Genomic DNA, 27,717 nt, shown 5'->3' with positions numbered 1-27,717 from the left:
AGCCAGAACCAGCAGGATGTTCTGAAGAAGGTAAGTGGTGTTACTAGGGATGACCACTGTTCATTCATGGAAATCAGTCGGGTTGCTGCCGCCTTGGGGGATGGGGGAACGTGAAACTGAGTTTTGACATCGGAGAATGCCCACCGCACATTCTGGCGAAGACATGGAAGTCGGTGGAAGTGTGGGACAGGAACGCGGACTTTGCAGCTGGAGAGAGATTTGGGAGGTGGGGTGGGGCTGTGGGAAAGGAGGAAAGGAAGTGGGAGAGGGTAGGAAGCTGATGTGTGCTGTGCTCACATCCACCATGTGAGGAGGAGGAGAGAGAGCCAGAGAAAACCGGAGGAAAATAGGATGGTTCTTCATGAACGTCCAGAGAGAATAAAGTTCAGAAGAATCCAGTCGCTATTTTAAAAGTCTGCAAAACTTGAGGGTGACGGGGACAGAGAAAAGCCACCGGATTTGGTATTTTCTTATCAGTGGACACCCGTGACCGTGAGGTTTTAGTGGCCAGTGGAGTGAGGGGGAACCAAATTACAGAGCCTTGAAACATTTGGGTGACTGGTGCCGAGGCGGGGAGGGGAGGGAGGACAAAGTGGGCCAGTGGGTTGACAGCAGTGTTTGTCAAAGTCAGCACGACTGCCAGTCTGGGCCTGGTTATCCCTCGTGGGGAGCTGTCTTGTGCCCCCACCCACCCACCCAGGGTGTGACCACCAGAAAATGTCTCCGCTGTCAGATGCCCCCCAGGCGCCAGATTCCTCGGTGAGATCTGGTCTCCAGGGCGGAGTGCAGATTTATGCTGCCGCTTCTTGACCCAGCAGGGCCCCAGTAATCCCTTCTGCTGCCACCGCCCCTCTGTCTCCTGCTGGGGGTTTAACCGCACTGGTAGGCAGGCGGGAAGGAGCTGGTCCAGAAGTGGGTGGAAAACAGCAGGCAGCCGGGGGAGCATTACCCCGTCAGGTACCGAGGGAGGGCAGGCGGAACAGAGCAAACACACTGTTGGGAAGGGGCGTCTTGGACGCTGGGGGGGGGTGGGCAGAGCCATCTGTTAGTGGATGAAGATGGTTTTAGCTCCCTTTAGGTGGTCTCAAGCTTCTAAGACGGGCAGAAAGGTCACCCAAGAGTGAAGTAGACAAGGTTAAGGCTGGGCCTTTGACGAGATTATAGAAAGTTTCACTAACACACAAGTGAGAAAAGCATTAACAGACCAGCAACGAGTCCTGGCTCAATAGGGGACTTGAAAAAATTTGTTAAAAACATGAATTAAAATCTTGGGGAAGACAACCTAAAACCCAGCCACTGTGACACTGTTTTTATTTGTGCATTTTACTGCCTAGACTTACAGTTTTATGCTTTTTATTTTGCTTATTTCACTGAATGTTGTAGATTTCAGTGTTACTGAACTATTATTTCAGTTATTTGTGATGGCTACGTAATAGTCCAGAGATCAGTTTATCAAACAGCCCTCTCATTACTGACCAGGGGTTGTCCAGTTTTTAATACTATTATACCTAAAGTTGCAGTAAACGTTCTTATGCCTGGAGTTTTGCCACATTTTATTAGTGGGTTCAGTAAAAATTTTGTATGATGCTGAACACAGAGCACAGAATGTATTGGCTTAAAATGCCGCCTCAGTGAGGTGTTCCTGTCCCACCACACTGCTTTATTTTTCTCCATAGCACTTGCTGTCTTCCAGAATACCAGTTGTTTTATTTAATCTGGCTGTTCTTGTCTCCCTTGCTAAGTACAGAAGTTCCAGCAGGGTAAGGATTTTGGTTTGTATCACCAGCACCTGGAATGCTTCCTGGCACACAGATACTTGGTGAACGGTGGGCTTGACCCAGACCTGCCGGCACGATGGGTTTGGAAGGGTGTCAGCACCAGGTGTTCCCAGAAGTCAGTGGGAGAATAATTGCATTGACTGGTCTTTGGTATCTAGACAGACTGGGAAGCAACACAAATTCACAGGGACAGTGAGTCGGGAGATGGAAGGGTTATTGGCACCTGCAGGGGACTGTGGCAACGGAAACACCTTCCTCTGGAAGGAGAGCCTGGGAATGGTAGAAGGTAGATAGTCTGTGGTTACAGATGGCAGTTCCTCAAGGTTTAGACAGTAGAAAGGAAGCAGTTCGAGAGTTAATAGTGGCAAGGTTGGTGGAGAATTCCATTTTGCTGGGAATGGAGTGCATCACTTTTTAATTGCCCCTGCCTCGGCAAACAGTCCTTTCTTCTTAGTGGATTATACTTGGTTCATGCTGGGATGGGGTCTGTAAATCAGGTTTTGTTTTCAGAGGTCTTTTCTTAGTGGAGTATGGCTGTAGGAGGTAATCTGAGTAATCAGCTATGCTACCGATTCTGTCAGACAGTTAACCAGAGTTAGCGACAATGGCAACCCAAATTGAGCTTCAAAACTCCGTTTACAGAGAAGTCACGCCCCTTTATTTTGGTATAGCTGATTGGTCACTTAGTCGAGTCATTCAGTTGAACCTTTAAGTGACTATCTTATAAGTGGAATTGACCCTTGAACAGTCCATTGTTGGCGCAGGGGTTGAACCCTCTGTGCAATCAAAAATCGAATGTAAGTATAGACTCCCCAAAAACCTAATAGCCTACTGTTGCCCGGAAGCCTTACCAATAACATAAACAGCCAGTTAATGTAAACTTTGTATGCTACATGCATTACGCACTGTAATCTTCTAGTAAAGGAGCCCAGAGAAAAGAAGATGGTACGGAGAAAGTCATAAGGAAGAGAAAATACGTTTATAGAACCGTACTGTATTTCTGGGGAGAAAAATCTGTGTGTAAATGGACCCGTGCAGTTCAAACCCCTGTTGCCCAAGAAGAGTCAACTGTACTTTCATTTTTGAGGTCACTTCACTCAGAGTAGAGCGACCTGGTAAGCACATAAGGATTTAGCCGAGTGTTTGCCAAGTTCATTTTAAGCAACTGCTGGGGTGTCACTCATGAGTATGGACATTACAGTGGTTTTCTTTTGGAACAGCCTTCATTGTTACTCAGCCAGCATACAATTATTCACTTCTGGGCTTTCTTATATAACATATTGTTAGTTTCAAATTCCAGTTATTATCTGGTGAGTTGTTAATGACAGACAGGTGTGATTTAGTAAATAAAACACTGCAGAGAGGGAGTCGTGTGTCATCCCTCCCATTTCTCCGTGGGTGGCATGTCTGTTTCTTCTTCATGCTTCATTCTTAATTCTTCCATTTTAAAACAGAACGATCTCGAACGTAGCCTTCCTCCTCCTTCCAGAATCTGTGGGGTACTTTACCAATCTCCTGGTTCATAAAGAGAATTTATGTTTTGAGGCCTTTCCCCGAAATGCTTTTTTTACACACCTGTACCTTTGTCGGCCTTATTTCATTTATTACGATACTGGTTGAGCAAGGTTGTTTGTTTTCCAAATGAAAAAAATTTGAACTTGGAGTTCTTAGAACCAAGTGGTTTCCTAATTGTAATGACAAGAATAGCGTATATGGCATCCAGTCGTGGTCTGTATGGTTGACTTTGAGAGTTGTCAGCAAAAGTTGGAGTGCCCTTGCGTGGGTTGTACTGACTACTTCTTCACTTCCCAGTATAGTCGCTGCAGTTAACGTGTGGTGTAACCCAATTTGAGAGAAATGCGTAATAAGCCTTGCTTCTAGTGAAAACCAGGCTAAGACCATCCTCCTCGCATTTCCTCATTAAGTTGGTTGTTAGCATAATATTAACTATTTTAAGCTCCCAGACCTCTCTTTATCTTGATCAAAACATTGTTTAGGAGGAATCCTGCAGTTCTCATTTAATCCATTTGTGACCTCTTCTGAGGAGGATGGAGCAGTTAGTTAGGGCCATGCCTGAATCCCTGGGGAAGTGCCCAGACCAGACTTCTGCTGCAGGTCCCCCAGAGCAGCCGGGTAAGAGCAGAGGGCTGGCGCTGAGCTGCCGGGAGCAGAACGTACGTGTGTTAACCAGTAGTTGCCTGCTTCCAGGGAGAACGCCGGAGAACCAGACTCCTGGAGCCGTCTGTCCTATGAGATACCTTACGGAGACTGTTCTGTGAGGCACCATCGAGAGCTGGACGTCTATACGTTAACTTCTGAGTCCGAAGCGCACCATGAACCCCCATTTCCTGGAGACCGTTGCACTGGACACATATTTAAACTTAGGAACATCCAACAGCAGCTAATGGTAAGGAGGAAAATGTCCATTTTCAGGCTTTTGTGCCCTCACTCTTTGCCCTAGTGAACCTTGCTATAATTGGAGCCTAAAAATGCTCTCCTCACAGATTGTGAAACCCCTTAGGGCAGTTTTAGTGGTGTTGGATGTTACCACTTACAGATAGGGGGCGGCAGCAGGAGGCCGCGGGCAGTTTTCTTTCTTTTTTTTTTTTTTGCCATGTTTTTGAAATAATGAAAGATACACGTACACACTGCAGATGCAGAAACATACGCAACAACTAGAACTCCGTTTTCCTGGCATCAAGGGAAATTCGTCTGTTTATAAATTTGTCAGTTTAGCTTTATAAAACTGAGCAAAACAGTTCCTGAGATGGTTGCTATACTCAGAGATAAAGCCTCACGACTAGTCCAGTGAGCGATGATAATGTTACTATATTTAAATTGATAGTTGGATGGTAAAAAGATCACTAAAAAAATAAAGATTTTATAATCCACTCAAGCCTTCAAGATAAAGTTGTTGCCAGACGTAAAAACATTACAGACTCCCTGGTAGCATTTATTATGCATAATATAAACGTCATATGGGTACATGTCTCTTGGCCATAACATCTGAAGGCTAAGTTTACATAATTTTTCCACCCAGTTTATTTCAGAGCTGATTTGATTTGGAGAAAGCTTGACAGTAATTTCATTTAAGGTCGTCTGGGGTCAACTCAGTACTGGAGGCCTCTTTGGGAGCAGGCATTATTTTTGAGGTCAGCAGGCCAAGACACCCCACAGCAGGGCTGTGTGATGGGCCTGCCTTTCCCCTTCTGAATCGTGCACGCCCAGAACAGGCGTCATTTTGTTTTGCTCTGAACGGACTGCTGAGTCCGATTTTCCTTTAGAGCTCTTCTTACTGGGTGAATGACGGTCCACCTGAAAATCTCAGCTTGCAGGTGCCAAAGTTACTGTCTCGTATGGGAATGCTTGACAGGAAACTATGAGAAATGAAAACTCGGAGAGGATGCATGCTGTTAGGAGCTTTTAAAGTTGTTTGTGAAACACCACTTGTTTCTGGAACGTTCACCCTTTATTAAATGTAATGACTTGCTTTCATAATTTGTAGGGGACGGTTACATTCTCAGCAACAGTGGAAGCAAATTAATTTGAACACTCTAAGCAGCATAGCGCAAAAGCTTTTACTGAAAATCCACTTTTTGCTGGGGGGGTGGGGGGGAGGGCGGTACTCTCTTACTAGAAAGACTTTAGTGAGCATACCACATATTACACTTGCACGTGGAAATTTCTACAATAGGCCCGGTTAGTAGACAGGACTAGTGTGATGTAGGAGAACTGTTAAGTGCTTACTGAGAGAGTAAATGAACCAGAGAGGGCACAGTAGATCTGTGTGAGACCATTGCAGTAGGTCAGACAGTGGGGAAGAGCGAAGCCAGATGTCTTACAAATAGTTTCTATGTGTTGAACAAATAGTAGTATTGTAAGAATTCCTGAAACCTTGGTATAAAAGGCAAACCAACCCCAAAGATGAGCTGTGTTTTTCTCCATTTTTCCTAAGCCTTGTCTAAAAGTACATTTGAATTTTGCATGCTTATAACCTTAAATTAACTCTAGGCTTTATTTATTTTTTCCAACATTGTATTGTAAATCTGTATTTCAGATTTCACTGTGGTCTTCATAGTTCACATTTATGTAACAGCTTGGCATCTGCCATCAGGTTGAACGACTGTGATTTTTTTTTTTAACCATTCCCGTATAGTTGGTTATATCTGTTTGTGTTTCTTAAAATACTGCAAAGTTGCAAAATGTAATTTTGAGATGACCTACAATATCATCAAGCCACAGTACTTTCTAAGAATAATCAAGAATTTGGTATTATGGGGAACCTGGGTGGTTCAGTCAGTTGAACATTCGACTTCAGCTAAGGTCACGATCTCATGGTTCATGAGTTTGAGCCCCGCATTGGGCTGTCTGCACAGAGCCTGCTTCAGATCCTCTGTCCCCTTCTCTTTACCCCTCACCCTGCGCATGAGCGTGCGTGCATGCTCTCAAAAATAAACATGGAAAAAAGTTTTTTAAAGAATTGGTTATTATTAGTTTGATATGTTCTTGTTTAATGTTTGGTACTAGATAACAGAGGAACTGCTTTTTTTTTTTTTTTTTTTTTTTTTTTAAGTAAAAGAATATCCCCTATCTACTTAAAAAAAATTTTTTTTAAGTTTATTTTGAGAGTGGCGAGGGGCAGAGAGAGGTGGAGACAGAATTTTAGGGCTCCACACTGAACGTGGTCATGGGGCCTGATCTCAAAAACCGTGAGATTGTGACCTGAGTCGAAATCAAGGGTCAGACACTTTTTGGACTGAGCCATCCAGGCGCCCCTCTCCCATCAACCTTTCCAGAATGAGTTCATAAAACTTAGGAAATAGTCATCTTGTATATTCTTGGCCATTTTTATCTTTCCAGTGGATATGCAGCTACAAGAGAAGATGTGTTTGTATCTATTTAGATCAGCTTACCATGTGATCATAGGGCTGGAAAGGCAATGAGCGGTCTCCGGCAGGAGTTTTGCGTATAGGTGTCAGTGCCCTCTTCCCAGGGACTGTTCTTAAAAGTATCTTTCATTTCCTCCTAGAAAACAAACCTTAAGCAGATGGACAATCCCATGCCCTTAATGGTGACAGCACAGGATCCTTCAGGTGTGCCCGCTGCTCAGGATACAGACAGCCAGTGTCTCTGCTGTGCATCAGCCCCCAGGGACGGCCAGCAGCGCCGTCTTCCCGAAGACACCGCAAGCTCTCCGTGCTGCCCAGGGAGCACTGCCGGGGGGATTGCAAGTTCCTGCGATTTGTCAGGTGTGGCTAAGGAGGAGCACACAGACTGTTCCTGCGGGAGGAGAACTGCAGGCGTGGAGAGGAAAGGGGAAGAGGTGGAGGCAGCACGCGCTGCGGACTGCGGAGCCGCATCTGGGCCCAGCCACTGCCTGCAGAGTGTGCCCGATTGTGAAGGAAAGGGAGCAGGGGGCGTCCCCTGCTGTGGACTCAGAAACGGAGAAACTGGAACAGAATCTGCCGCACTGGCCGCGGACCAGGAGTCTCCAGGCGCCGGAGACCACGTCCCGCAGGGAGACGTGGCCATGCAGCCTGGCACCGCTGCCATTCGGCATCTGTCTGGAGGGGAGCTTGCAGTCGGCGTCCCAGTGACTGCTGGGGACCCAAAATGTGATCTCGGGAACACAGACACCCCCACCCAGAAGAACGTGCTCGAAGCTGGGGGGAGCACGGGCGAAGAGGTTGCCAGCTCTGGTGTCAGCACGGCTGGAGCCTGTGATGGAAGAGGCCCGAGGAAGCCTGCAGGTGAAGCCGGCGCTCCTCACGGCGTCCCTGCCACTGCTTCCCTGGAGGCTTCCAGACCTGTCGAGTGTTCACCTGCAGGCAGTAACGGAGAAGCCTCCACCGTCAAAACTGCAGAGACTGAAACTTCGCAAGGTTGTGAGGGGGGCGCTGGGGTTCCACCAAATCCGAGCCCCCCAGTACTTGCAGCTGCAGCGGAAGACACGCCTGCCGATGGGTTTGAGCCCTGTGCTCCCTTGGCAGGCACAAGTGTGCCAGCATCGCCCTCTGGCCTAACCTTTCCTGGGCCCCAAAAAGACACGGCAAACCAGGAGCCAGAAACGGATTCACCTCCCATCCAAAGCCCAAACGGCGAATCACCCCTCTGTCCCCCCGCTGGAGGTGGCAAGCCGTGTGCTGTCTCCACGCGGCAGCAGGACATGGTGACTTCTGGTGGTGTGTTGGCTGCGGAACGCTGTGATGACATAGTTACCCGGCCTGAAAGCCCCCCAGGACTGGCCCCCACGCAGCATCCACCCCCCGCCGCCTGCTGTGAAGGTCCACGGGCTAGCCCGGCCGCCCCCGGCCCTGTGCGAGATACCCAGGAACATGTGGCATTTTGTCGTCTTGAAGTTTCGGATACGAAGGGCCAAGGAGGAGATTTGAAATTAGAAACCAACTCAACAGATACGCTCGGGGTGCGTCCGCACGCTGCTGCCCTCGGAGCCGAGAAGGAGCTGGTGCCGGACCAGGCAGTGACATCAGACAGGGCTTTTTCTCTGGCAGGCGGTTCAGGCAGTGAATCAGTAACCAAAGATGACGCGCTTTCTCTTGTCCCCTCCCAGAAAGAAAAGGGAACAGCAGCTCCTGGACTGCACACGGCTCCAGACGGTAGAGATGGCCCGGGCGGAGATGCGAACGAGCCCCTAGAAGACGGCGCCGCAGGCCTGCCCGTGCCCTCCGCCGCTCTCCAGCTTCAGCCCAGCATGGGGAATACCAGTCCCACGGCACTTGGCGAGGAACAAGGGGGACCCTGCCTCTCAGCAGCCCCCGAAGTTCCGAATCTCGAGGGTGGCGCGGACTCTTCTCTGCTGGCTGCGGGGAAGGCCACTGTGGCCTCCAGTTCCATTTTGACTGAAGAAGGGAAAAATCTGGTGCTTCCAGAAAGCTCTGAAGCTCAGGGACAGGGTGGCAGGGATAAAGCAGTGACTTGTTCCCCTGTTAAGGAAGACACGCTTTCCTTGGGAACGTTTCAGGAAGAGCGGAGAACACCACCTCCCGGACAGGAGGCGCGGGGACTCCGTGGAGAGCCCGGCTCCACTGGCTGTGGCGAGGACAGAGCCCTGGAGCACGGCAACACGCTGGACACGCCCTCGGCCTGCCTTGATGCAGAAACTCAGCAAAACAAGGAAGTGGCCCCACCAGTCTCTCCACCGACTGAAGGTGGGGCTGCACAGAGCCTGGTGCCGCCGGGAGCCGGGCTGGCTGCAGCCCCACGCCAGGAAGCCCTGGGTGCAGAGCAGGGCAGCTCGGCTCCCTCGCCAGGGCTCTTACCAGATGGGGCTGAGGCTCAGCCTTGCAGTCGAGCTTTTGCTCTGGATGCTGGAGTGCAAAACCTTAACCCCCAGGGAATAAACCCTGCTTGTGAGGTGAACGGAAAGGTGGCCTTGGATGTCGCCGTGGCTAACGCTTTACCAGGCACCGTTGGGGCCGGGAGACAGGCTGCATCACACAACACACAAGACCTCCCGCTTCCAAAAGCCTCGTTGAGCCAGGAGGAGAATATGATCCTGGGGTCGCCAGGAGCTTTACCAGACAGAGGAGTGACTGACCCACAGGGCGCTGCGACTCCAGAGTTGCTCCCTCTCGGTTGGAAGGAAGTGAACCACGGCAGCAGCTTGGGCAGCTCCGGGGAGGCACAGGTGGACACCCAGGCACATCACATCCTACGGCAGCCTGTTGCCACAGAGGTCCCCCTGGAGGCTGGGCTCCCACGCACTGGTGACCAGGCCCCAGGCGGGGAAAGGAGCGCTCCCCCTCTGCCCTGTGCTGCGCATCTGCCCGAGAGCGCCGACTCCATCGAGGAGGCCGCGAGTCGCATTGTGGAGGCCGTCCTAGATCAAGTCAAGGCCTCGGGAGCACTCCTCACTGGGCGGGGGACCAGTCACATGTCACTGTCCAGTCCTCCAGAGTCAGGCCCGGTGACCGAGCGGCCAGTGAGTGCTTCTGCAGGGAACATGATCGCCTTTGTGCCTGGGCAGACCCCACAAACGGGCAGTGTTCGTGAAGAAGCCCCTGGCAACCTCGCAGGGTGTTCGGCTGAAAGCGGGGAGCTGGAGAAGATGAATCTGCTTGCTGACGGACCTGAGCCAGCAACAGGTAAGCAGAGCAGAATACAAAAGTCCCAGCTTGTGGAACAGATTCCCTGAAGAGTCTCTGAGACGTGCTGGCAAAAAGTGGGCGTCTCTGTGGTTTTAGAAGCGTCTTTCATTCATTGGGTACATTGCCAGGTTCACAGCAACCACCCCCCGCCCCCCCGCCCCGCCCGCCGTCAGGACAGGCACGTCAGCATGGGGTTGGACAGATTTTGCTTCCTGTATTGCAGACTCCTGGCTTGTTTGATTAAGCCTGTCACACCAGGGCAGTGGGAGTTTTGTTCACCGAGAAAATTGTCTAGCGTGCAGGTGCTTTGCAACGATAAAGGAATTTAGCAGATGTTTTTATCCGTGTGGCTTAGTCCTTTTCTCTAGAACTGTGAAAAAGCAGTGCTGCAAAAACATGTTTTGCTTACAAGCCCAGAGCACTTTTCTTCCCCTGTCGTCCTGGTCCGTGTCCTGAGCAAATAGAGTCAGGGTGGTTTCGTGAGACAGCTGTAAGTGTCGTTCTGTGCGCGTGACCCCACGTCCAAAATGGTGGCATTAGGTCATTGGGGAGGGGTGGGGGAGGGGAGCGGAGAGAACGCCCTCCCTTTCCTGCCCGCGGAGCCGACTTCCAGCTCCGTTGCCTCTTGCTCTCGGGCAGCAGTCTGGGAGTGCAGGCCCCCGCGCAGCGCAGGGCATGGGATGCAGGATGTCCGCCCGAGTGCGCTGAGCCGTCACAGGGCACACGTCGTGTCTGCTTATCTGGGTGAAGCAGCTGTTGTGAGCAGATTGCTCGCACAGCAGCCTGTCCCATCTGTGGGTAACCATGTCCAGAGAGAGCAGACAGAAACCGCTGTTGCTCAGTGGAAATAAATGACGTGAATAAAACTTCTTGGGGGTTGAGGCTGAAGCCGAACCAGAGTCCCAACGTGGTGCAGCCGTTAAAGGTCAGTTCGATTCGCACTTTGATGCCACCACCTGTTACCAGGTGTGGACCGAGGACCCACCTCCATGCTCGCCCCCAGGCTGCAGAGGTAAGAAGGAGCCTGATTTGTTTTTGTGGTTTGTTTTTGCTGTTTTTTCCAATTTTTGAAAATCGGGTTAAGTGTGGTAGGTGTTAAGAGGGTGGGGGTGGGGTGTGTAGAGAAACAAACAGACACAAGAGGTTGCTTAGGAAAGAGAGTAACCTCAACCCCGTGGGCATTCTCCCTGATGAGGGGTCTTTAACCATTTATAATCTTTTTTCCCCCCATGGAAGGCTTTAAGAAACCCGAAGTAGTGTGTTTTTGGTGAGGTGAGGTTTTTAGTTCTATTCGTGTTTTGGATTGTCAGTGATAGAAATTTGTTGGCCGCTGTCTCAGAGTTTAAATGAAAAGGTCTCTAATTTTTAAAATAAGATACAACAACAAGTCTATTTTGGGGGCCCTGGCAGGTTGACATTTCAGAAGAATAGGGAGTGGCTGTAAGCTGATGCCGGGCTGTGTTCTCTTCATTCGGGCGCTATGTCTTTGGCCACACGGGCTGGAATTATTTGTTTTTCTGGCTCAGCAGTCAGAATTTAACCCAAGCAACTGCAAATTATGTGAAGTTTGTGTCTGTAACACCCAGAGAGAAGAGGTAGAAACCAGGGGAAATTTCAGACTTTGATTTTCGGTGGTACGTAGCAATGGTATAGACGCTAAGAGATGATTTTTAAGATTTTGAGGTTTCAGGAAGGAAAACGAGCTGAAGTTTCAGCAGTGTGTCTGCGTTTACAGTTGGTTGTTATGTGTGGGCGAGTTGTTCTGCTCCCAGGAGGAGTCATATGTGTTCAAGGCTCATGATCTTATATTGCAGAGTAGCCAGTCATGAAGAAGTAAGTGCTTTCTTTGGGGCGGGGGGGAATGCCAGGATCAGGGAAAGTCCCTGGTCACATTGCCCTGGAGACAAAGCACCTGAGTGTGATCTCAGCCAAAGGGTATTTTCTGGGAAGTTTACATTCCTGGATTTACACATACTCTTTTATGAGTGAAGAGACTTTGGTTCAACTGTTGATTTGGAACAAGCCACATGGCTTTGGCCTCTGTTTTTATATGCTGCTGCAGATAAAGCCAAATAGAAATTAAGATGAGAAAACACGAAAGTTCTGGTTAGAGACAGGGGATGTGGCCCCTCACCCGAGTGCATTGATCACAGTGGTTTGGGAAGTTAGTTGTACTTGACTGAGCCAGGCCAGGCCCGTAGAAATTCCCAGCACCCCTGTGTCTCAGTAATCACTGTTCACCGTTGTGATTGGTCGCTGCTTGCCAAGGTCCATATTTTCACTAGACGGGTATAGGATGGTAAGGTTGTGTCAAAAATTACACCCCCCAAATAAATAAAAGTCATCAACCACCAGAAGAAAAAATGACTCTTACTTAGAAATGTTTTGATTAGGGAGTCCTTCTTGAGGGGATTGCCTACTTCAATTGTTTTCACTTTATTTACATTTTCTGAAATTAAGGTAGAGTTTGATTCTTTGGGCAAGTAAACTTGTTTTTGCCCACTTTTAAATTGCTAGTAAGATTGTATAATTATAAACGGGGGCAAAGGAAGAATTTATAAATGTTCATTAATAGGAATGTCACATTCCTAAATCTGAAGTAGATCTTTGGGCACATCATAATGTGTATTAGAATAAAATCTTAGTAGGATTTATTCTTTGGTGAAAGAAACTCTTCTGGCCTTTGATGTAGGGAACATTTTTTTTTTTTTCCACCGGAGCAGTGGCATGACTAGATGAAAACCAGCCACAGAAAAATTTCCACATGAAATTGAGGTGATAGTTCTATTTTTATCTGTATTGTCAAGGTGAATTTTTACCCTTCACTTAACAATGTCAAAGCATGAATTTGCCTCAGACGTTCATTTTATCAGTTCCTTCCTGTATTTGCTTGACCATGTGGTGGTCAGGTAACAAAAACCATGACAGCTTGGTCTGGTGAACATAATTCTAAAGAAAATGTATAAAAACATTTTCTTTACAAAAAGGAATTCCAGGGCTCCTGGAGGCTCAGGTGGTTGAGCGCCTGACTCCTGGTTTCAGCTCAGGTCATGAGCCCCGCATCGGGCTCCGTGCTGAGCATGGAGCCTGCTTGGGATTCTCTCTCTGTCCCTCTCTCCCCCTCTCCCCCCTCTCCCCCACACTCTCAAAAATAAAATAAAATTAAAAAGAAAAAAAAAGGAATTCGTTGGGGCACCCTGGCTGGCTTGGTGGAGCATGCAACTCTTGATCTCAGTGTCATGAGTTCAAGCCCCACGTTGGGTGTGGAGATTACTTAAAAATAAAATTCTTAAAAAAAACAAAAAAAAGGTGGCGGGGAGAGAGAATTCCTTGTTTGTGATTATGTTTTGGTTTAGGGAGAAATAAAATTAAAACAAAATGTAATTTACCAGAACACTTCAGTCTTGTCCCTTGCAGTGATGGATAGATGAGAGTGTGCAAGTATGTTTTTAAAGAAAGTCAGACCCTTCTTAAAGGCTTTATCTCATTCCCAGCAGGTCTTTCCTCTTTGTGCTGTGCAAACATAAACATCTTGGTCTCTTTGATGGTGATCAAGATGGACTACCTGGCTGTAGCTATTCATCTGTTTCCTTGAAGCTTATGAATGTCCTTTTCCACATGCAGTCAGTACATACTCAAGATCTGTGAGGAAAAGCCCATAGTGAAAATGGAAGTTGAGTAGACGTCGAACTGGATGTCGCCTTAGCCGCAAACCCCTACAGAGGCCAGGGGAAAACCGAACAACCCTGTGATAAAGGACTAGCTCAGCACGGGGTCCGAAATGACACCAGCTCCACTTGAATACTTCCCTGTGTAACGCAAAAGCAAACAAAACACGTGAAGCCTGCAGCGAGTTGTGTACACAGTAAGACAACGGGATTTGATTTTTCAGATGTGCTTTGTAACCCCCTTCTTCTCTTCAGAAATGCCAGACCTGAAAGCTGCCGACGAAGTGGATTTTCGGAGTAATGGGAGGACGGGCGTGGCCTCTGCAGAGGTGGCCGTGGGAGACGTGGCCACCACAGCAGAGATGAAACCAGGCCTAAAGACCCAGGCGGTAAGTGGCATTAAGTCTGTGTAAGCACAAAATGTGTTTAGCTTGGTCTGTTGTGTCTGATTTATAGCCTTTTGTTTGTTTGGGCAACGCTTGTATTTTTTTAAACAACGGTATTTCCCCCTTTTCTCTTGTTCCATCACGTATAAATGTGGGTGTGTTGCTGCAGTTCAGCTTTCGTAGACCGTGGGCGCCGCACCGCGTAGCTGTGGGGAGTGGGCCCTTCTCCGTGGGTCCCTTGGCGATGGTAACCAACAAGATTTTCCCTGAGCACAGGACTTTGGCTTGTCATCACGTTGAACATGTCACAAAATGAGAATTCCCACAGAACGGGCTCTAGTAACCCTTCTTAAACCTGATTCTTCTTTCTTGGTACAGAAAACTGAGAGCAAAAATGAGATTTTAACTTCCAGTTCTACTAGCTGTCTAAAATGTGTAGCAGGTCATTTTTAGCGACCAAAAAAATAAATCGGTTCAGTAGCTTTTTTCATAGCAGCTTCATTGAGCTATAATTCCCGTACCATAAGATCCAACCGCACAGGTACACGGCTTCGTCGTTTTCAGTATGTTTCAGAGCTGTGCAGCGGTGACCACGGTCCGTGGTAGCGGCCCAGCACCACCAGCCCGTCCCGCCCCACCCTCCGGGGGTCCCTCATCTCCCGCCTGTTGCTGTGCGTCTGCCCATTCTAGAACCTCACGTACGTGGAATAACATGGAACGCTGAGCTCTTTGACAACTGGCTTCTCTGACTCAGCTTCCTGTTTCAAGGTTGAACCGTGTTGTCACATCGATTAGTATTTTGTTTCTTCTCATTGCCAACTCCCACCCCGTCCTATGGATGTTCCACATCTTGTGCTTGTCTCCACTTCTCGGCTGTCGTGGATGATACTGCCGGGAACATTTGTGTACGAGTTTATGTGGATGTATGTTTTCATGTGCCCAGTAGCGGATTTGCTGCATCACTGGTAATTTAATGTTTAATATTCAGTGAGTGTTCAGAAATGATTTTCTTCAGGGTCTTGAGCTTCTTTCTGTTTTTGTTTAAAGCTATTAACTTAAAACGAGGGAACAAACTTGTTGAGAGAAACCGTGCTCTAAACCTTAGAGTCCCTACTGGTTAATTAATTTTTTTGTAATGTTTATTTATTTTTTGAGAGAGAGAGAGAGAAAGAAAGAGCACGAGTGGTGGAGGGGCAGAGAGAGAGGGAGACCCAGAATCTGAAGCAGGCCCCGGGCTCTGAGGTGTCCGCACAGATCCCGACGTGGGGCTTGAACTCACTGACTGAGATCATGACCTGAGCCACGTTACTGGACTAAATCATATTTCCCCTCAGAAAATCCATCATCTTTGTCTAGACGTGACAGTCCCCGTCTCTGCTCTTCACAGAGGTCTAAATGGTGTTTTTTCTTAGTTACCCCAGCAGGTAAACAGCACACTGTACCCTCCCAGACTATTTCAAGTGTATGAGCCGTGATAAACAAGCTTCATTTTATTGGAGTACAGGGGTAGGGAGGTGCGGACTCTTCTAGCCCGCTCCCTTTTACAGATAATATTTGTGACTAATGCCTGGGCGGCTGCTTGTAGAGCAGGCATTATTCAGACCGATGCTGCTCTTGCCCCTAGGGAAAGAAGAGAGAACACACCCTGCATGGGTACACGTGTGTCTTTGTTTCCAGAAGCCCCTAAAACAGGGAAGGAACAAACTCACATCCTTGAATTCAAATGCCCGTCTCGGTCTTCCATGTGAACACAGTAGTGACGACCGTCATGGAAGACAGCTGGCCGCTCGCCCACACTCTGCCCTCCCGTGCGGCTGGCTCTGTCCTCGTTGTATCTTGTCTGTTAGAAAGGAGGAAACAGGGGCGCCTGGGTGGCGCAGTCGGATAAGCGTCCGACTTCAGCCAGGTCACGATCTCGCGGTCTGTGAGTTCGAGCCCCGCGTCAGGCTCTGGGCTGATGGCTCGGAGCCTGGAGCCTGTTTCCGATTCTGTGTCTCCCTCTCTCTCTGCCCCTCCCCCGTTCATGCTCTGTCTCTCTCTGTCCCAAAAATAAATAAACGTTGAAAAAAAAAAATTAAAAAAAAAAAAAAAGGAAACAAAACGTTCCTTTTTTTTTTTTTTTAACTTCCTCCTCCCGTCCTTCCCTCCTCCCGTCCCGCTCTCCTCTCTTCTCGTTTTTCCTCTGGTTTTAAGAGTTGAGAGAGAGCATACTCCTCTGGTTGGTCAGCATGTCTCATTTTCCAGATAAGAGACTAAGGACCTCCGAGAGGTCTCATGCCCAGCCCAAGGTCGGACCCAGCCAGAATAAGAGCAAGGAGTGCGATTTCCAACCCAGGACCTCGACAGCAGGGTGGCCTCCCAGCTGACTGTCCCAGGCTCTACGACCAGCAGCTTCCGAGGGGCATCCGTAGGTCGGAAGCTTGTAATGTGTGTGTTGCTTGGGAACACCTCGGCCTCGTGTGCCATCTGCCTCCGCTGCGTACAGTTGGAGAAAGCGTATGTTAACGGATCTTCGGGTCTGGAAGGTTTTCAGGTCGAGTAAGTGTGTTCCGAGCAGTGTGGGAATGAGGTGACATCTGACCGCTTGGCTCTCTTCCCTGTTGCTCTGCAGCGCGGGCCCTGTTTGCTGTGACTTGGTAGGATAGAGCGTGAACACACACTTCAGTTTTGCCTGTGTCTCCTTTTCTCTTTTTCTCTGCCATTTAACTCTTCATATACTACGTTCACTGTGTAGGTTTTCAGTGAGTCAGGAGGGACGTCCACAAGGGTTTTTGTTTTGTTTTTTTTTTTAAAAAAAAGATCGTATTTTAAGGCTTTGGGGGACAGGCAGTGTCACGCTAGTCAACTTTGCTGTTTTAGTGTTATGTAAACAAGAGTGTGACTGTGTTCCAATAAAACTTGATATATAGACTTCCCATAATGTCCGGGTCATGAAATACTTCTTTCTGAGGAATTTTTTGTTGATCATTTAAAAATGTAAAGCCAACTCCTAAGATTTTTCATGGGCTAAACAAAAACAGGCAGTGGGCCCCTGGCCTGAAGAGTATTTGTACACCAGTGGATGAATAGAAGGAGAAAGCAAGTCTACTTGTTTTATTTTCCACACTGTTTTTTTGTTTTGTTTTGTTTTGTTTTGTGGTGGAAACTCTAGTTTAATCAGACTGCATGTTGGGAGGCAGGGAGTTCCAGTTCTCGGTGTCTCCTGAAGTACCTTTTTGACTTCGTGTCTCCAGAGCTTGGCTTCCTTACCTGTCTATCTTCTGGCCTTACCCCGTGGACTCTGTGTTTGTGGTCTGCAAAGGGTTACTTCTCACCCCGAAAGAGTGAACTTGAGATTGAACAGGGTGGGGTGGCATTAGTTTAATATTATTTAATCCCATCCCTTCTGACGCATGCCCAGTCTGCGTGTTGGCCTTGGGAATGGGCCAGTCGTTGCCTCACTGAATTACCGTTTCACTGAATCATCCTCTTCCAGTTGTAAAAGAATTTATGTATCCAAAGCTCGGCTACTGTCTTGAATGCTTAGAACGGTGGTGTATTTACTGCAGTTTTCTAGTAAATGTACATAAAGAATCCATTTTTAAGTTCTTCTAGGGATCTTCCCGTTTTGTAACTTTCTCTAAGCACATGACTGTCAGCACATAGGGGCCTCTGTCGGTGACACTACCGAATATTTAAAGAATTTTTCGTTCCTAAACCGGCTTGACCACTGTGCTGTGAACAAACCCTTACTTTTGAGGTCAGTAATGCTTAAAATCACCATTTATAAAAGAATTCATCGCTATCAAGTTGGACGCTTCTCTTCTCGGAGGAACCACAGGTATGTGCCAGATGCTGCTGGTTTCTCACTAAGATAGATGGTCCTAAGAGATACTTCTTTACTGGGTTGAAAATCGTTCACAGCTTAGGGACCAAGTCATTTGCTTAGATGTACTGTTCCCACCACTTTATCGGCATTTTGTGGTTGTGATTTGTTATGAAATATTGTCAAAGCTTTAATACTAGTCACAATTCAGTACTCCAGGTTAACTCCTCTTACATACATTACTGGTTTCAAGGTTCTCAGGTGACCTTTTGTTGCCTTCTTTATTCCCCGCTCACTGAGTTAATAAATGTTAAGCACTTAGAACAGGGCCTGGCCCACACAAAGTACAGCTTGGCATTATTATAATTTCAACACTTCAGATTCCAGTATGCTCTTATTTAAGTAATCATTGGCATATGGTGGCTCCTAAAACAACGAAGACTCCATTTCTGCTTCGTGATTAGTGTTCTGAAACGCTTCAGAAAGAGCGTCAGACATCAGTTTGAGTTGGGAGATGTGGAGCTTGTTGTAGCTCTGAGACCCTCAGAATTTGAATGGACCTTAAAGATTATCCGAAGTCCAACATATTTGCTTTATAGGAGAAGATGGTTTCAGGACGGTTAAGTGACTTGCCTTATTTCACAACAAGTTAACTTTGTAAGTGTCACTAGAACCTTACTTCTATGTTAATAATGTTTCTACTATTCTGTGGTTTCCAGAAGAGTCAAACTTAGGTTATATACTTTTCAGGAGTCCAGTTCACCTGGGTGGACTTTTGCCTTCTAAACAAGTACCGGGGGGGGGGGGCCCCAGAATGGTGCTCGCATTCGCCAAGACTCTAAAACCATCACATTATACTACTGGGTCTTCAGTGATGGTTGGAGAAATTCCTTTGGCCATTTTAGGACCTAAGCTGAGTCACTTTAAAATAAATCTCCTGTTCTTGTTACAGTCTGTTAGCTGCAGCTAAGTATCACTAACATAGTGTTTGTCCAAAGAGTTGGCTGTTGGTGCAGAAATTACTAAGATTTTCCAAGATCTGCCTTTTATTTCCTAAAGAATGATATGACTAGGTATAGAGATGACATTGAATACCTAAGTGCAGAATGGGAAGCCTTCTGGGACCATTCTGTTTGACAATCTGCTCTGTGGCGGTCAGGGTAGAATTCTGACTACTGCTCCCTGGCCCTGTGCCACAGACCGGCACATCTTGTAGGAATCTCTGCCCTTCAGTATGTGGCCAGGTTCATTAGGAAGGAACTTCTTTCCCTGGGGTGTCTGTTCATTGAGGTATCTCTGTAATAATTTATTTTCCAAATGCTCATTGCATAAGCTTATTAGCCATTCGGAACAGTTAATTCATCAGGCCAATATATCTTGTCAGCATGCTCATGGTCCTAGCAGCCAAACACTCCAGAACAAATATGGTCAAGTGCAACTATAAAAACCCATATGTTGGGTATTAGGTTACTGGGAAAGTCTACTCTTCATTTAACACACGGGCCCCAATCAAGAAAGCAGTTTATATCAGAACCATCCTCCCATTTTTAATAACAGCACAGTGAAATATCACATTAACTGCATTTCCATTCTTAATTATTTTTACAACAATATTGATATTTGTTTCTTCAGGATTCTGGTTAAGGGCAATGTTGGATGGTTTCTGGTTAGAATCTTCTTGAATTCTCTCTCTACTTCTGCTATTTTTAATGGAACACAGTGTTTTCTTTCTCTTGTCTCAAGGGGGCGAGCTTGCATTTCCATCTCTAGTCCAGGAGTCTGGTTAAAAGCTTTTGCTTCATGTGGCTGGCTGGTCACAGCCTTCGTGCTCAGCCGCTGTAGGAAAATATGGCAGCTCTCAGGCCGTTTGCTAACTAACTGGACAAGCCATAACACTGACACTCAAGATGGCGTACACACCCTACCCTCTTATTTAAGTTTTCAGTTTCAAGAAAGGTCCTTTTAATGGTGTCTCTGCTATCATATTTACATATATAGTTTTGTGGTATATCACCTAGGGAAAGGCAAATTGGCCTCTTTACGAGACGCCAATAAGTCTTCTGTGCATGTATTTGGCATTTAAGAGAGCCAGGCCCCCCTAATTATCCCTTTTGGGTCTGGCGCTAGAGCTGGCCCCAACCACAGGAAAACTTGCTCCTCAGCTTTTTCATACAAATTTTTTGGAGATATTCTTTCTCCGTGTCTCCTCTGAAATGGAGCATTTCCAGGAAATTCTGCAAATACTCTTCTGGAGTAGATAGTTGCCAAAAAGAAGTGCCTCGAAGAACCACAGGTTCAGGTTGTAAAGTCAGAAGTTGAAAAAATATAACCTTAGTATAAAAATATCTGTAGGTGATATGTGTAAGGGTGTAACGTAATGATCCCACCGTAGGTTTTGAAGGGACCTTGAGCAAGTTCTTTAATTTATCTGGCCTATTTTCTCCCTTGTTGTAATCGTTAGGAACTCTCTGAAGTTTCTTCCAGCTCTTAATTCTTGACCAGTTGGTCAGATGTTGGGACGTAAATCTAATGTGTTGGACCAAAAGGACAATCACAGGGACTTTTTTTTTTGTTAATTGAAATATAGTTGACATGCAACGTTACTTTAGTTTCAGGTGTACAACACAGTGAGCAGACAACTCTGTGTGTTGGACCGTATGAGGGACTTTTTTGAAATCACATTTATTTGATAGCCAGATTCTTAACTATTCACTTTCTCCTTAAATGGTTTTCAAGATGTTTTGCTCTGGAGCCTTATGTTAATAATCTAATTTTTTCCCCTCACAGAACTGCTTAAACATAGGTCATACATATATTTTGAAGGAGGTATGTGTGCCTTTTAATCTTCTGTTGAGACAAAAGAACCAAACCTGATTCCTAGCACTCTGTTGGCCCGTTTCTTACACTCCTCATCCCACTCTTGTTCTTTCTTATCTCATTATTTTGACAGTCAAGGATAGTAGCCAAGCATAATGGAAAGTTTATGGAGCCAGATAAACCAAAGTTTTAATCCCAGTTCTGCAACTTGATCTGCCGCTTTGATCTGCTTGTTTAGAGGCTCAGATCCCTCATCTATAAATTTGGGATGATGATGCCCACTTTAAGAATTATTTGTACTAACTAGGGTTAGTTTAGTGTGTAGCATGTGATAGGCATTTTATATGTAGTGGATGTAATTCTAATCCCATTTTATACTAAGAATTATCAGACCCACTCTTAACACTGTGGATGAATGACTTTAGATAGGTGTTGGTTAAAATGGTCTTGGAAGAAATGACTAATTCTGTCAGGCCATGATGGTAGATTATCATGCCACCTGGTGTTCATGTGATGGGGGGTGCCCTAATTTATTCAGTACTTGATTCAGCACACGTTCACTGAACTCTGTGGTAGGCCTTAGAGACGCTAACATGAAAACAGGTCAGCCTGCACCCAGAGACCCCTCTTCCAGGGGAAGAGACACTACTCTGCATCTCATTTACTGGTTTGCTAAGTGTTAAACATAGAATTGCTTGTGGATAGATAACTTCCATTGAGCTAGATGATAGATTCTGTCCAGGCTCCTGTGTGCACCCTGGGGGAAGGGAAGTTTCTAAAGAATTGTGTGCTGTTTTTACAGGGTTTACCTCAAGTGGCTTTCCAGGTTTCATTTTTAAAAGCTGATTGTGAGGGGCGCCTGGGTGGTGGCTCAGTTGGTTGGGCGGCTGACTTCAGCTTAGGTCATGATCTCATGGTCTGTGGGTTCAGGCCCCACATTGGGCTCTGTGCTGACAGCTTAGAGCCTGGAGCCTGCTTCGGGTTCTGTGTCTCCCTCTCTCTCTGCCCCTCCCCTGCTTGCTCTCTGTCTCTCTTAAAAATAATAAACATTAAAAAAAATTTTTTTAAGCTCATTGTGAGAGTGAAGATACATACATACTGTCAGAAACACAAACTTGGCTGTACCTATTATTTCTTTAAAAAAATTTTTTAATGTCTGTTTATGTTCAAGAGAGACAGCGTGCAGGCAGGGGAGGGGCAGAGAGAGAGGGAGACGCAGGCTCTGAGCCGTTAGCACAAAGCCCAATGCAGAGCTCAAACCCACGGACTATGAGATCATGACCTGAGCCAAAATCAGATGCTTAACCGACTGAGCCACCCAGGTGCCCCTGTACCCATGATTTGTACCAGTAGACTTGGAAGGGCCACCATGAGGTTGCCTTAGAAAAATAGTGTATTGCTTTTGATCCTAAGTTCCGTGTTCGGTTTACTGACATAAACATGGCTTTATGGCTGCTTGTTTTTGCCTCTCAAAAAAGGAAACTTTCTTAGTGGAAAAACTAAAGAATGTCATTTGATTTGTGAAGAAAGGCCTAATGTCCTCAGGGATCTACATGACTGGGAAAGACACAGATTTCTCATATTAGGTTTTGATTATGTATTTTAAGAAGGTGCCTGGTGAGGTCTTACCCTGGCTGGCCACCATAAGAGTAAAGGGACACACTTTATTTGGACTTGTTTACTTTATCCAAGAAAGGTTTCAGAAGTACTGATTTCTATTTCTGACGGCTCAATTTGGGGATATAGCCTGTGGCTTTGATTTCATTCATTTAGCAAACATTAAATGAACGCCTTCCCCTTTCAAGGTATTGAATCAAGTATCTAGGGAATTTTTTGGAAGTTAAATACTGTCTCTGCTTCTGATTTCTTTAAATAGAGCAGGCTTGCACAGACGTAATCATGTTATGTGAATACAGTATGTGAGATCTGCCATAGGAACCATTAATGTGCTTTGGGTGTTCACAGAGAAATGACTTCTTGAGAAGTGCTTGTGTGACATATAGTAGGGTTTCCTTGGTAATAACCATGATGTAACACATGTGGTATAAATATTCATTGGAAAGAATAGGGATAGATTGAGGGAGCCTTTGATGTGCTTTCCAGCCTTAAACAGCCAGTTCTGTTTGCTTTCGCTATGTACTTGGCCCTTAGAGCATAGAATTGCCCAAGAATTGCCAGAAACGCCCCAATTTGCAAGGTAACTGTGACCTGGCAGTACTCCAGGTTAAAAAAAAGTCCCATTAGGAAACTGAGAAAAGTAACATTTACCAAGTATGAAGAACAGAAGTGTTTGGTAGTATGTGAACCATATGGGAATTTAAAAGAGTGGTACCTTTGTGTAAATATTTCCATTCAACCAGCGTCAATCTGTATTTTTTCCCTCCTTGCCTCTTTCATTTTATGCAGCGACCCAGGCATTTTGCTTCCCATCTGAGAGCCACCCCCCCAAAGCCCTGTCACCGCTTGTGGATCTAGAGGGTCATTGTGACGTGGTCTTAAGTGTTCCCCCAGTGTCATGTAGGTAGTCTTCCGAGAAAGTGTTGACAATGCCTTCCATGACACTCAGATGAGCATATTCAAAATATCCTGAATTGAAGCTTCGCTCAGAAGTCAGAGTGAGTGAGAATATTTATTATGTGGATCATTACCTGTAGCCGGCATTCTATCCTGACTGGGTCATCAGGGTCATCAAGAGTGACCTATATTTAAGAGTTTTGAAAGCCTGCTCCCTCTGGGGTTGGAGTTTGGGGTTGAACTGAGGCAGAGGCATAAAACCAATTTTTTTGTGTGTATGGTTCTTGGATTTCTGTTGAAGATAGTTGCAGAAGATGGTTTCTGAAAGTATTTGAACAAACAGGAGGAATCATTGGAATAAATGTATAGCTTCCCAATGTGGATGCCATGGAAAGTATTTGGACGTATGAATTGGACTTTGAGCTTTCATTTACTTGAGATGTGTACCCATAACATTCGTGTGTGTTTCTTTTACCGCATCGAATATGAGCTACCTTGTGAGCTGCATAGCATCTGGGAAACTTTTGCTTAACCCCTTCCTGGAGACAGTTAAAAAAAAAAAAAAAAAAAGGAAGGGGAGATAATTAGTAAAAAAAAAAAAAAAAAGTGAATTATTCTATTATTTGGAATATTTTTGAAGACAGATAAATCACTAGGAAAATGTACTTGGGTTGGGATGTTGGTCCCCCCCCCCCCCCCCACACACACACCTTGGTTTGTTTGTAGAAATACAGAGCCAGGAAATCGTAAGATTTATAATGAAGCCAGTTAAAGGTCTCTTCTCTTTGCAGTTCAGATTCTCTAACTACAGGAATCCAGAATCTTCCAGAAATAATTGTTCTCATTATAGAATACTTAGTGTAGGGAGGAATTATCATCTCTGTCATGCAGTCTGTACCCTTTAATTTGCAAGGAGGGAACTTGAGCCTAGAGCACTCCCGGGCCTGCCGTTGTCTGCTGGTTAGGGCCAGGGCTCGGCCCGAGGATCCAGAACCCTGGAGTCAGTCTTGTGATGGCCCAGCCTCTCCTCCTTGCCCACCTCTGCCTCAGATATCATCAGCTTGTGTCACTGCAGTCAGCTCCTCCGTGTCACACCAAAAGCCCAGGCCCCATGCGCACCTCTCCTGTGTTCCTGCTGACTCCCAGGCCCATGCTCACTCTGCTGTGGAAACCCCGTGCACAGCGACGCCTTTACTGATCACTGACCCTCTTCTGTCTCACTGGGTCTTGTTTGCCCCGCCCTTACACCAGGAGAAATTACCGCAGGGCACACGTGATTCGTGTGCTGTGACTGACAGGCTGTGTGCACCTACTGCACTGAGGGGCCCCGCAGCATCCCCTCAGCAGACTGCCATCCCCTGTCGATTGTTGGGTGTGTGTAGCTGGGCCTCGTGCGGGTCATGAAGTAGGGTGAGCGAGACAGGTCTGAGCATCCTGCCTCCTTGCTGCCTTCTTTCCAGAGCGTGGCATCCTTGCTGCCTTCTCCTTTCTAGAGTGTGGCCTCTCTATACGTTCTATATGCCTGTCCTGGGTTAGCTTTCCTGAAAACCATCCTCTACCGAGGGGGGGAGGCCTTCAGTTCCAAATGAGCCCGCATGAGTCATTTAGGAGTCGAGTTTGTTTAATGACGTTTTCTGGCAATCCCACAGGAGATGGGTGACTTGGAAAAGGAGGAAGTTTATGCCTGCCACACCCTTCGCTAGGGATACATCCCGGTCCCTGGAGAAAGGATCCCCTTTCCAGTGCCCTTCAGCTCTCTTGTTTCTATGGAAATCATAACTTCTGGAACATGTGCTTGTGCTCTGTTTTGTTTCTGACATCATCAGTTTATTTCTTTGCCATTTTTCCCCATTATTTTGCCACCAGAAACCCTATCGTACTCATCATTTTCCCCATTGAATCATCTACAAGCTAAGTTTTTTTTTATGCCGGGGGCCTGGGGACAGAGTGGGTTGGCATCGGGCCTCTCCCTGCTGTGCCGGGCTAGTGGCAGAGACGGCAGACGAAGAGCCAGTGGCCCCACCTCAGCTTTACATCCTCATGAGGTTGGAGCAGGGCCTGGACCAGTCTGGAGGCGAGAGCGACAGGGAGCGCTGAGGCCCACGTGCTGTGTGATCTCTACTTCGTGGGCAGCAGGGCCTTCATTCTATGAGGCTCGGGAGATTTTCCTCTCATTCCAGCCCTGTGAGGCCAGGGACGATGGGAAGCCACAGACTGGCTTGTCAGCAGGGAAGCACAGAGAGTGCATGTGCGAGCACGCGCGTGCGCACACACACGCGCCAGTTCCTTGCTGTAAACATTTGTAACAAAGATTCCATCATGAATTATGCCATTAGAATGTAGTCCTTTCCTATAAGAGTTACTGTTCTGCATTTCCAAAACTAAATTGAGGCTGTAATTTGCAGACTTCTGTTTGTGTGCTGAACCTTGTCGTGGAAACGGGGGTGGGGGGCGTGATGGGCAAAATGAGTAAGATCCACCCCCATCCCACAAGAAGCTCGTTGGGAGAGATGAAGGAGTGAAGTGGGAGCAGACACCTGGGTCCTGGGAACTCCAAGAAGGGGTAGTAGGTTGTGTAGGTCTGTCCACACCAGAGAAGAGTGATCTATTATGTAGGCCTGTCTACACCAGAGGCCCCTCTGCTGTTCACTTTTGGTGGCGTTAAGTGGCCCCCTGCTGTCATGTTTCACCCCCGGGGATTTTCCCCTGTTGACAGCGTTGCTGGCCTTTAAGTAGGGAGCCAGCCTTTTCACCCCAGTTCCAGAAAGTGATGCATGTGTCTCGATTGTTGGCCACAGAACAGTTCCTGTCCCTGTCTCCAGCACACACAGCACAATAGACTGTGTTCCTTCTTAGGAGTCATTAGGTTCCCTAATGGGATGATCTCAAGGAGGAAAATAGAGCTCCGGCCCTCCTCCCTCATTAGTGCTGAGACCTGGTGCTGTGTCTGCTTCACATCAAACTCAGTGGGTTGTTTTCCTCCGTGTCTGAGACTGTTCTTTCCTCCTTGAGTCAGGAAAAGGGCTTAAATCCTGGCTTCCCCATTAAAAGGAGTAGTTGCCAGCTGTGAGAAGAGGTATTTCCAGACTGGCATAGAATATAACATGGACAGTGCTCTGAGGTTTGCTTTTGAAGTCAAAGGGTGTGACCTGTAGGCCTTGGGAAGAGCTGTCGCTCACATAGCCCGCCCCCACCCCCCACCTCACAGGCCTCTGCGATACAGGAGTGCTGATGCATAGGGACACTTGTACCCTGACGTTTACAGCAGCCCTTTCAACAATAGCCAAATTATGGAAAGAGCCTAAATGTCCATCAACTGATGAATGGATAAAGAAGATGTGGTTTTATATACACAATGGAATAGTACTTGGCAATGAGAAAGAATGAAATCCTGCCATTTGCAGCAACATGCATGGAACTGGAGGGTATTATGCTGGGTGAAATAAGTCAGTCAGAGAAAGACAGATACCTTATGTTTTCACTCATATGTGGATCTTGAGAAACTTAACAGAAGACCATGGGGGAAGGGAAGGGGAAAAAATAGTTGCAAACAGAGAGGGAGAGACTCTTAAATATAGAGAACAAACCCGAGGGTGGATGTGGAGGGTGCAGCAGAGAGGGGAAAATGGGTGATGGGCATCGAGGAGGACACTTGTTGGGATGAGCACTGGGTGTCTTATGTAAGCGATGAATCACGGGACTCTACTCCCAAAAACCAAGAGCATACTTGACAACACTGTATGTTAGCCAATTTGACAATAAATTATATTAAAAAATAAAAAAAAAATTTTAAGTAATAAAATAAAATAAATTCGCTGATGTGAGAAGTTGCTGGGATCCTTCTTCCTCAAGGCTAGTCAGTGGGAACTTGCGGCAGGAAGGAGGGGGTCGGGGGTAGCAGAAAGGAAAGGGAAGGTGAAGGAGAGCCTCACGTGGGGATTGGGGAAACATCAGTCTCCTGACAGCAAATACAACTGACCGAGCTCTACAGGCTGGAAACGGGGCCACAGCTGTCTGATGCTTGTAGCAGTTGTTCCTGTAACTTCTTGTAATTGATCAGCCCAGCATAGAGTGGGGGAGGTGGGGATATAAAATGAGATTTTAATCAGAGAAGAGGAAAAAAAAGGCTTAGCTTAGCTGACTCTTCTTCCTCTGAAAAGGATTTTGTCACATAACCAACTAATTTAGTCTAATGAAGGGAGATAATTGTACGAATCTATGAATAAGTAAAAAGTGGGAATTGTCCAAGATTTTTAAAAGCAAGGCTCTTTTAGATGTGCACAGTTACAGGAAATTTCAACAGCTGCTCTAAGTATGGGCGCTTCGGGCCATCTTGAATGTAAGAGACAGGACTTTAAATATCAGCATCTGTTTCCACAAAACAAATGTTCCTTTAGGGAGTTCTTTCTAATAAACAAATAGTAATTAAAACATTTGACCACTGCATGCCATCCATCTATTTTACATTTTAACAAGGTGACCTTTCCAAAGGAATATCTAACCTCCCCCCCCCACAAAAAAAAAAAAAAAAAAAACCCTGTATATTCTGATGAGCAAAGGGAGTAGCTGAACTGAGAGACAGGTCAGCTTTGGCAGAGTGAGAAAATTGTGTGAAGTCTTCTACCACATTTTTAACTTCCA

General features: G+C 46.6%; 1 protein-coding gene across 10 annotated transcripts in view; it reads left to right on the top strand.

Annotated features, from left to right (window-relative positions):
• Window positions 1-27,717, top strand: part of AKAP13 (A-kinase anchoring protein 13) — a 333,617-nt gene that overhangs the window by 170,127 nt on the left and 135,773 nt on the right. For all 10 annotated transcript variants that reach the window (XM_040493732.1, XM_040493734.1, XM_040493731.1 and 7 more), the window contains 3 exons: window positions 3,987-4,185; window positions 6,808-9,883; window positions 13,810-13,943. In XM_040493732.1, coding sequence (XP_040349666.1) covers window positions 3,987-4,185; window positions 6,808-9,883; window positions 13,810-13,943 — 3,409 coding nt within the window. The remainder of the gene's footprint in view (window positions 1-3,986; window positions 4,186-6,807; window positions 9,884-13,809; window positions 13,944-27,717) is intronic.

Source organism: Herpailurus yagouaroundi, unplaced genomic scaffold, assembly GCF_014898765.1.
Source record: "Herpailurus yagouaroundi ecotype Mexico unplaced genomic scaffold, PumYag 185, whole genome shotgun sequence".
Lineage (NCBI taxonomy): Eukaryota > Metazoa > Chordata > Mammalia > Carnivora > Felidae > Herpailurus > Herpailurus yagouaroundi.
This window is presented reverse-complemented; position numbering and strand designations above follow the sequence as displayed.